Source organism: Colobus angolensis, unplaced genomic scaffold (genome assembly GCF_000951035.1).
Source record: "Colobus angolensis palliatus isolate OR3802 unplaced genomic scaffold, Cang.pa_1.0 Scaffold10, whole genome shotgun sequence".
In the NCBI taxonomy this organism is placed as follows: domain Eukaryota; kingdom Metazoa; phylum Chordata; class Mammalia; order Primates; family Cercopithecidae; genus Colobus; species Colobus angolensis.
This window is the reverse complement of record NW_012110919.1, coordinates 4,514,800-4,525,359: the sequence shown is the minus strand read 5'-3', so window position 1 is coordinate 4,525,359 and position 10,560 is coordinate 4,514,800. Positions and strand designations below refer to the sequence as shown.

General features: G+C 39.2%; 1 protein-coding gene across 1 annotated transcript; it reads left to right on the top strand.

Moving 5' to 3' along the window:
• The first annotated feature begins 5,544 nt into the window (after window positions 1-5,544).
• On the top strand, window positions 5,545-10,560 carry UBE2N (ubiquitin-conjugating enzyme E2N). Its single transcript, XM_011933816.1, has 4 exons — window positions 5,545-5,645; window positions 9,232-9,478; window positions 9,653-9,793; window positions 10,470-10,560. Exons 1-4 carry the CDS (start codon window positions 5,571-5,573, stop codon window positions 10,508-10,510), a joined length of 504 nt encoding a protein of 167 aa, XP_011789206.1. The 5' UTR covers window positions 5,545-5,570; the 3' UTR covers window positions 10,511-10,560.

Here is a 10,560-nt window from a genome sequence, read left to right as displayed (position 1 = left end):
CATTCCTTTTCACTGAACTTCACAGAAATATTGATCTGGTCTTGGGTTGAGGAAAAAAATTAGGATGTAGAGATTTCTAGCCCAAGTCATCTGGCCCCATGTATTCATTATTACTTCAAGTGGAATAGAGAGTACTTACCTATTTGTTACCTAGCAACTCATAAATAAAGCTTTTCCCAAAAAAGGAATACTCTGGTCTAAAGTACTCTGAGATTTAGTCTTTGGTACCCAGAGTCTTAGAAATAGCTTCTTCCATTTTTCCTTCTCTGAATCTGTCACCTAAGAAATTGTGAGATTTAAGTATGTGGGAGTAGAAGAGAAAAGAAAGAACAAGGGAGGCGCATGTCTTGAGAACCATTATTCTCCATTTGACTTTAGGATAGGCATTTTCAGGAAGTTCTCATGGACCCAGTTAGCTTATCTGGGGGAGTCTAAGTGGTTAGGAGCAAGATAGGCACAAGAGGTGAAAGCAGAAAGGGAATACAAAATTGTCTTAGCTTTGCTTGGTTTGCTTTTATTAAGTTTTCTTAAGCTATTTTCATTTTTTTTACTGTTGGAATCTATAGGTCTTTTCCAAGGATATGTTTAGGTGGGTGCTAACCTTGCTTTGGTAAAACCAAAGTAAGGAGTGATCATATAATGTAAGTTTAAAAAACTTAGCAAACTTAGGTACAATAACTTTTAAGAGCATCAGTTTTTTCATTTGCAAAGGAAAGGTGGTGAAATAAGTAGATGATGTCTTTTGTCCACTAGGGGGTAGTGTGTACTGTCATAATTAAAATAGTTCCTTAGTGAACTCTTCATCATGCAGTTAGCTTGTTTGAATTGATTTTTGTTCATTTAATTTTTTTTGACACAAATTGTTTTTTTCAAACACAATCTTGTGACTGTAGCAAACAGTAAGTCTTGTTACATGTATTCCTGTTAGTAGTGATGTCAAATGTTCTGACAATACTTTTTATGTAGAATTTTTTGAGGGGAAAACAGTGATGCTTTACAGTTTCTGTACAAAATTTTACCCATTATGTGAAATACGTTAACCAGGCAGTAACATTATAACGTGATTGTCTTGTGTTTCACTGTCCAGACTACTATGGGAGCTACTAATCACTGCATGTGGCTGTTAAGTGGTTGAAATATGGCTAAATTAACATGTGGTACAAGTGTAAATTGCACAGTGGGCATTGAAGGCAATGAAAAAAGATAAAATACATCATTAATTTCATACTGATTTCATGTTGAAATAATAGTTTGAATACATTTTTAGATAAAATATATTAAAATTAATTTAACCTGTTTTTACTTTATGTGGCTACTAGAAAATTTTAAAATACTTACGTGGCTTGCGTTATATTTCTGTTGGACAGCAGTGCTGTAGAAAAAAGTCCTCATCAACCATTTTTATCTTAGTGTATCTCTAGGTGGCCTTATGATTTGTAAAGAAGTAGTGTAGTGGGGAGCTTACGCAAAACTTTGGTTCTGTTTCTAATCCCAGCTAGAAAATAGGCAGTCAGTTTTACTATAATGAGATGTTATATGTTCCTAATAATGTTATATGTTATACAAAGTCATGTAAAATTCACAGGACTTACAGATAAAATGAACCAAGGGGTATGCACTTGAAAATGTCCATTGATGATAATTAACTTTTTTTTTTTTTTTAAGAGACGAGGTCTCACTATCACCCATGCTTGGGTGCAGTGGTGTGATCACAGCTAACTGTAACCTCGAACTCCTGGGCTCAGGCTATCCTCCCACCTCAACCTCCCAAGTATGCCAGGACTACAGGTGTATGCCAGCATGCCCAGCTAATATTTTTAGTTTTTTTGGTTTGGAGAGATGGGGTCTTGCTGTGTTGCCCAGGCTGGTGGTAACATTTTTTAAACACTCACTTATGGGTCCAAGTGCAGTGGCTCACGCCTGTCATCCCATTGCTTTGGGAGGCCAAGGCGGGAAGATTGCTTGAGGCCAGGACTTCGAGACTAGCCTGGGCAACATAGAGAAACCCATCTCTACGAAAAAAAGTGATAAATAAAAATGTCCACTTGCATATAGAGGGTGAACTTGCAGATTTTCATAAGTAATTTACAGTTGTGTACATAATGAAGAATTGACTTGCTTTATTAGTGATCCCAAAAAAGGAGCCCTGTTTGTTTTATTTTATAAATTTTTCATAATTTGTTTTTTCTTTATTATATATATTTTTTTCTATAACACACAACTTTGCCCAGAACCCTATTTGTTAATATTTTAGAGTCACTTAAAGATGTAGTGACAGGTTGGAGTTTACAGAGTAGGTATCATTGAGGCATCACCCAGTTTTTTAACACTTATTTTTCAGTAATGAAATTGGCAGTTACTGAGTTATCAGACAGCTCTTGTTTGAGATGAGCTAAAAGATATACAGTTGATACTACTGGTCATACATTGCAGTTTGTGTTTCAGAGAATATTCTAAAAAACCTAATCATTGTAGACAGGATGCACTGGGATATAGATAGTTACTAACTGTACCAACTTTTCTCATACACAAATTAGTACTCTTTCTAAGAATACTGTTTATTATCCAAAAATTTTACTGCATATAATGTAATCATTGCCTTAGAGAAGAAATCTAAGACCTGATACTGCTTCGTACTGAGCACAAATTATTTTTCAACTTAAAAATAAGAGTCCTGGTTAATAGAGATTGGTTGACAGAATGTCAATTGTTATAATTTACTAACTACGGTATAGTTTACTGTAGTTTTCAATCTAGGTTTTGCTCTTCAGGTCCCAGTAGATCTATTAATAATTAGATATTTGATTCCTTTTAAAAATATTTGTAGGCCGGGCGTGGTGGCTCACGCCTGTAATCCCAGTACTTTGGGAGGCCGAGGCGGGCGGATCACGAGGTCAGGAGATCGAGACCATCCTGGCTCGATCGATGGTGAAACCCCGTCTCTACTAAAAATACAAGAAAAATTAGCCAGGCATGGTGGCAGGCACCTGTAGTCCCAGCTACTTGGGAGACTGAGGCAGGAGAATGGCGTGAACCCGGGAGGCGGAGCTTACAGTGAGCTGAGATGCGCCATTGCACTCCAGCCTGGGCAACAGAGCAAGATTCCATCTTAAAAAAAAAAAAATTTTTCTAGCATTACCTATTGTATGCATTCTATAAGATGAGATACCTTCCTTTAGACTTAATTTTGTTGCTATTTAAATCCATACCCTACTCCTTTACCAACTTCCTTGTCTTATTTTAGTAACTGATTTCCTGAACATAGTCTAGAGTACTTCCTGTTATGCATGGCCCTAAACTCACTTCTATTTGGGATTCACTCTTTGGACTGCTTTTAAACATAACAGAATCACAAAATGCATTTAAGGATTTTTCTGTAAACAACTATGGCCTTCCTATGTGATCTCATTTGTCAACTCTTTTTTTTTTTTATCTTTGTAGAGATGGAGTCTCACTAATGCTTGCCCAGGCTGGTCTGGAACTCCTAGCCTCAAGTCATTCCCCTGCCTGCCTCAGCCACCCAAAGTGCAGGGATTACAGGCATGAACCATGGCGTCCCACCTGCAATGTAAATTACTTATGCCAAAAGATAGATAAGGCTGGGCGTGGTGGCTCATGCTTGTAATCCCAGCACTTTGGGAGGCCCAGGCAGGCAGATCACTTTAAGTCAGGAGTTCGAGACCTGCCTGGGCAACATGGTGAAACCCCGTCTCTGCTAAAAATAAAAAAATTAGCCAGACCTGTTCGCTTGAACTGAGGCTGAGGTTGCAGTGAGCTGAGATGGTGCCACTGCACTGCAGTCTGGGCAACAGAGCGAGACTTGTCTCAAAAAAAAAAAAGATAGGTGAAATAGCAGGAAGTTTAGCCCTTCTTCACTTAAAGAAATCATACTGTACTCTGTCTTCCCACCAAAGAATATTGTAAAACCAGAAGGTATTTTAGTTAGTCATGTATTGAATAGTGGCCGGAAAGATTTTATTTCCTAGCCGGTTTTTACCTTTTTAGGAAAAAAATTGACATCAGTTTCTGTGGTTGAGACTTTTTCAGATGCTGCCATTTGAGACTTGTTTCATTTGGTTTGGATTTTATTCCTTTTTTTCCCTCCCACAATTTATGCTGTGAGTTTGTTAGGGAAACCAATACAGTTTAGTGAAACAATTAGGCATGTTTTTGTGTCAGTCCATTAGAACTTGAGAGCAGCATATATTATAAGAACTATTTCAAAATGTTTTCTACATGCAAAAGCTTATTTTAGAATGTGTTCCGATTAAATCTAGGCTTGATCAGGTCACATGATGTGCTTAATATGTACATTCTTGACAAAGAATATCTGATTTTGAGGGTGAACTGAAGATGAGAAAGTAAATGCCATATCTATCTCTGCCACTGTGCACTGAGAGTGATTTTGAAGCTATTTTGGGATATGCTTTTGGAGGCCCTTCTGTAGCTTTTTATAGTAGATATAGAGCTGCTACTACTTTGTGTAACTAGTGAGTAGTGGATTGGGACTCCTGGGCCCTGGCTTTCTTTTTTTTCCAGTCAACCAATTTATGGCTTTCTAAAGACATAAAGATCTGGGGTAAAATTAAAGGATGGAGGTGAGGAGAGCCCAGAATTCAAGGAATTTTACCATCCAGTTATTTTCTCATTCTTCTACTCCTGCTGTTCATCCCTAATATCTTAACTTTTTCCTAAAAAATGAAGACCAGCCTCTTTTGTTCTGGTCACAATGTTAAAGGACTTCCCAAGGTCAGAGGCTTCATTATTGCCTCTTGAGCTTTTTAATGCTCTAAAAATGTTTTAGTTTGAACCTAAAGAACATGTCAGTTTCTCACTTGCTTTTATATTACCATGATCAAAACAAAAAACTAGTCTTAAAATACCAGAGACATTACCTAAAATGGCCATGGGTTTAATTAACACATTTTGGGGAAGCATTTGATTTGTATTTGCATATGATGACTATTTCAGTATATTACTGTGCTGAGAGAGAAGTTGTTTGTTGTTGTTGTTTTTAACATACGCCCTGTAGCTTGTGGAATGAAACAGTTTAAGATGTATTAATTTTCTTATGTGAAGGCAGTGTAAATAAAATATTCTCATTTATTGTTTTTCATACCTAAAAGCTTATTTAAGTATGATTATTTTTCTGGTTAAAAATAAATGTAAGTAGAAATTAGACTATTTTTCCCTATATTTGAGTGGCTCCTTTTGTTTTCCCATAATGTGCACATCCTGCCCTGAAAATAACCCTGCTTTAATGATGTTAACGATGAAATTCTGATAGTTTATTTTCCTCTCTTTATAACATCAAAGAGATTCAGAATTCAGTAAATATTAATTGAATTATCTGTTGTGCCAGGCAGTGATCTAAATGCTGAGGATATAGCAGTCCATAAAACAGACTCAAATCCGTCCTCTCATGGAGCTTAAATTCTGAACAAAATAAGTAGAAATGAGATTTGTTAGTAGTGCTGTGGAGATAAAGCTGAGGAGTGGGGATAGGGGGTGTGCAGGATAGGGTGGAATGGGGTTTGCAATTTCAGTTACGAGGGCTTCACTGAGAAAACATGAAGACCTTAGGAGCTGAAGGAGCAAGCCATATGGATACTTTGGGGAAGAAGAGCAAGTGCAAAGCCCTTGAGGTGAGAGGATGCCTGGCAGGTTAAAGAACTACAAGGAAGCTAATTTTTGTTTGGAACAGAGAAGGTAGGGGATGGAGGGAGAATAGCTGAAGATGAGTCAGAGAGGTAGGTGGAGTGAGGGCATCATATAGAGCCTCTTTTGGGGGCCCATTACAAGGACTATGACTTTTTTTTTTTTTTTTTTTTTTTTGAGACGGAGTTTCGGTCTTGTTGCCCACGCTGGAGTGCAATGACATGATCTATGCTCACGGCAACCTCCGCCTCTCCGGTTCAAGCGATTATCCTGCCTCAGCCTCCTGAGTAGCTGGGATTATGGGCATGCGCCACCACCACGCCTAGCTAATTTTCTATTTTTATTAGAGACGGGATTTCTCCATGTTGATCAGACTGGTCTCGAACTCCTGACCTGAGGTGATCCACCTGCCTCGGTCTCCCAAATTGCTGGGTTTACAGGTGTGAGCCACCGTACCGGCTCAGGACTATGACTTTTAAAGGGTCTGTGGGTAATAGACCTGTGAGGGAGGTAGTGAGGTCAGAAGCAGGAAGAACAGGTTAGGAGGGTGTTGTAGTATGCCAGATGAGAGCTGATGGTTGCTTGGATCAGAGATGTAGCAGTGGAAGGGTGAGAAACAGTCCTATCTTGGGTAGAATTTGAGGTATTTAAAAAAAAAAATTTTTTTGCCAATCAGGCTAGAGGTGTGTGGCATATGAAGGAAAATGTGGATCATGTGATGTGGAAAGATGAGTTTGCCAATAACTGACATGGGGAAGTCTTTATGGGAGGAGCAAAGGTTGTGGGTAGGGAGATCATGTTAAGTTTGGGATGATTATTAGACATTCAAGAGCATATATCGAGCAGGGAGTTACAGAGGCAAGAGGCACGATCAGGGGAGAGGTCTGGGCTGGATATGAATTAGGGGAGGCTTCAGCTTATAGAGTCTATTTAGTGTTTAAATTTATTGCATTACATGAGATCACTGTGGAAATGTATAAACAGAGAGGAAGCCCTGGGACAGAGCCCCAGGTGCACTTCAGTGTTGCCATGGTGGGAGATAGGAAGAAACCAACAAGGAAACTAAAGGAAGCTGCTGCCAGACAAGGAGGAAGACAGCCATGAGAATGTGGTGATAGGAAGTTAGATAAAGCTTTGCAAAGAGGAAGGAGACCAGCTGGATAAGATGTTGCATTTAGGTCAAGTAAGATAAAGATTAAGCACTGGACATTTGATTTAACCTTGTGGAAATCATTGGTGACCTTAACAAACAAGTTTTGGTGACCTTAACAAACAAGTTAGTGATAACTACAGCTTGATTGAAGGGTGTGTTCAAGACAGAAGAGGAGGAGAAAATTGGAGACGAGCAATTACAGATCTCTTCAAAGAGGAGCAAAGCAAGGGGCAGTAGCAGTAGCTGTTTGGGTGAGTGGGGGTAAGTTTAGTTTTCTCCTTTTATGGGAACATAACAGCAAGTTTGTGTAGTTTGGGGAAAGATCCAGTAAAGAAGGGAGAACTGATGATTCAGAAGAGGAAAGAGATGCTATTCAGTGTCCTTGAATAGTTGAGAAGGACGTGTAAAAAGTAAAGTAGGGCCGGGCACGGTGGCTCACACCTGTAATTCCAGCACTGTGGGAGGCCAAGGCGGGCGGATCACGAGGTCAGGAGATCGAGACCATCCTGGCTAATACGGTGAAACCCCGTATCTACTAAAAATACAAAAAATTAGCTGAGCGCGGTGGCGGGCGCCTGTAGTCCCAGCTACTCAGGAGGCGGAGGCAGGAGAATGGCGTGAACCCAGGAGGCGGAGCTTGCAGTGAGCCGAGATTACGCCACTGCACTCCAGCCTGGGCCAAAGAGCGAGACTCCGTCTCAAAAAAAAAAAGCAAAGTAGGGGTTCCTCTTCAAAGACTTTCCTCCCCATCTAATTAGGAATAGTAACTTCTCTTAGAAGCAGAATTTATTCAAAGACCTGTGCTAGCATTCTTAAATATCTGCTGACCATAATAAAGAAATCAATATACTTTATGTTCTTAGCTCCCACAATTTAGCCTAAATATTTGCCCTGGCATGCTTATACTGCTGCAAGCAAGCAGTAGGTCATAGCCTGTTCCTCTTCCTTTTTACCTTTCTCAGCATTCCACAAGTTACTTCCTCCTTCCTGTGTTCCCCTCTACCTTTACTTCTTTTAAAAGTTCTAAGTTGCTAGCCAATCAGGATAAATATAGAATGTGAGGTCCCATTCGAGCCAGTGGAAACTGGACACAGCAGTAGGGTGGACGCGTCAGGTTATAAATGACCCTGTCTCCTTTGTTCAGTGTACTCTCGTGGCAAAATTCCTGGCGAGTGTACCCTTTCTGCAGGAAGTAAAAATGGCCTTACTAAGTAAATTTATGTTCAAGTGCTATTTCTTTACAGCACCGAGGAACGAACATTTAGAACAGAGATAAGTAAGATCTAGTGCTCAAGAAGACCGATTGGCCCTAGCTAAGAGTACGTGGCATTTCATCTATACAGGAGAAAAGCCAGAGCGTATAGGTGCAGATGCAGGGAAATGTCCAAATGCTACAGTGGGAACTGATGGAAGTATCTAACTTGTCCTGAAATAGGAAGCAGAACATCAGCCACAAGTGAGGATGGGGATGGAGATGCTGGAGGTTTGAAGAGAGAAGAGAAAGAATAATATAGTTATTTAGGAGAGAGGGAGAATGATGAAAGAGACAACTAATGATATGTTTGTTGGGAGTATTAAGGGTTCCTCTGAAGTTAATTGTCAATTTTAGACTAATCAGCATTGTTAAATGTATTTCTTTAACCCTGTTCAGGTACCTCTGGGCCTCTTATCTCCTTTCTTTAATCCATTACATTTTTCAGAGGGGAAGTTTTCAGTGGGTTTAAAAACTAATTTTTGGCCGGGTGTGTTGGCCTATACCTGCAATCCCAGCACTTTGGGAAGCCAAGGCGGGCAGATCACTTGAGGCCAAGAGGCCAGCAGGGTGATACCGTGTTTACTAAAAATACAAAAATTAGCTGGGCGTGGTGGTGCATACCTGTAATCCCAGCTATTCCAGAGGCCGAGTTGGGAGGATCACCTGGGTCCAGGGAGGTCGAGGCTGCAGTGAGCCAAGATCTTGCCACTGCACTCCAGCCTGAGTGACAGAGTGAGACCCTGTCTCAAAAACAAACAATAAAATATCACCAAAAAAACCTAATTTTACTTTTTAAATTTAAATAGCTTGGTTTTGGTTGAGTTTAGAGCAAGTTGCCTTACCTATGTAATCCTAATGTTACTTTATTTTACTTGAGTAAAATATCAGTTTTATTAACTAATTTTATTATCAACATATTTGTAGACATTTGTAGCCAAAATGTATGACAGCATCATTGGTATTTGCTTGCAGTTGCATTCAGCTGGTTGTAATTATTTAAATGGTAATTTTTTTGAATTTTGCATTTTATAAACTAAATAAATCCTGTTGGAAGATTGGAGATGTTCTGTTATGCCTATTTCCAAGAGATGAACTTTCTAATTTTACTTTTGCTGTCTAGTAAAATGACATTTGTTTCACAAATGTGTTTGTTTTTCTGTTGTAGGAAACCCAGCGTTTGCTGGCAGAACCAGTTCCTGGCATCAAAGCAGAACCAGATGAGAGCAACGCCCGTTATTTTCATGTGGTCATTGCTGGCCCTCAAGATTCCCCCTTTGAGGGAGGGACTTTTAAACTTGAACTATTCCTTCCTGAAGAATACCCAATGGCAGCCCCTAAAGTACGTTTCATGACCAAAATTTACCATCCTAATGTAGACAAGTTGGGAAGAATATGTTTAGATATTTTGAAAGGTAAGTGTTATCTTTATCAGCATATGCTATTATTAAGCTTTCTCCTTTTTCTCTTAAGCATTCCATGTTTAGAATGTAAATATACAAAGACCAGAGAGGTCTGCGGGAGGGAAGTGAAGCAGTTCTGGGCCTGTTTTTTCATGCTTCATCATACTGGGCCTGTTGCCTTCATAGATAAGTGGTCCCCAGCACTGCAGATCCGCACAGTTCTGCTATCGATCCAGGCCTTGTTAAGTGCTCCCAATCCAGATGATCCATTAGCAAATGATGTAGCGGAGCAGTGGAAGACCAACGAAGCCCAAGCCATAGAAACAGGTATCTAATATTTATTCTCCTTCACACCACTTCCACTTTTACAAACAAATTTGTATTGCCACTTAAACTTCTCTAAAGTTTCTCTTGGCAAGGAAAAGAAATAGAAAAAAAAATATTGTAATGAGTGAGATCCTGCTTATAGTATGTAAATACCTCTTATAACAAAATGGCCTGCTATGGGAACCCCCCAAATTTAAAGACAACCTGTAATTGGGAGATCTTGGAGTCTCTTGTAACTACACCTGGTTTAACAAATAATGAGTGCGTACCATTTATCTAGTTATATGTAAAGAACACTGGAAAACTTTTGAACTGTTTTTGTAACCCATTTGATGAAAGTATTCAGCTGTTTATGGCTAGAGAATTTGGAGTCAAGAAGCTTCTGCTACAGATTTTAAGAAAATTAGTGGGGAGAATTGTGTATCTAGAAATGGACAACTTGGTTCATCCTCTTGAATTTTCTAGAACTTCTGAATTTTATTGTAGTGTTTTGGTAATTGGACGTATACAAAATCTTTCAGCCCTGATCCAATTTATAGAAAAAGGCATGAATTTAAGAGATTACAGCATGACATTTCCATAATTAACTTAATAGTGTTTGTTTGCCATTTATAGTTTGGAAAGTAACATATTGAACTAAGTAAAATAATAATCGTGCATTTGTTTTTGTCTACAGCTAGAGCATGGACTAGGCTATATGCCATGAATAATATTTAAATTGATCCGATCAGCAAGTGTGCATCACTTCTCCTGTTCTGCCAAGACTT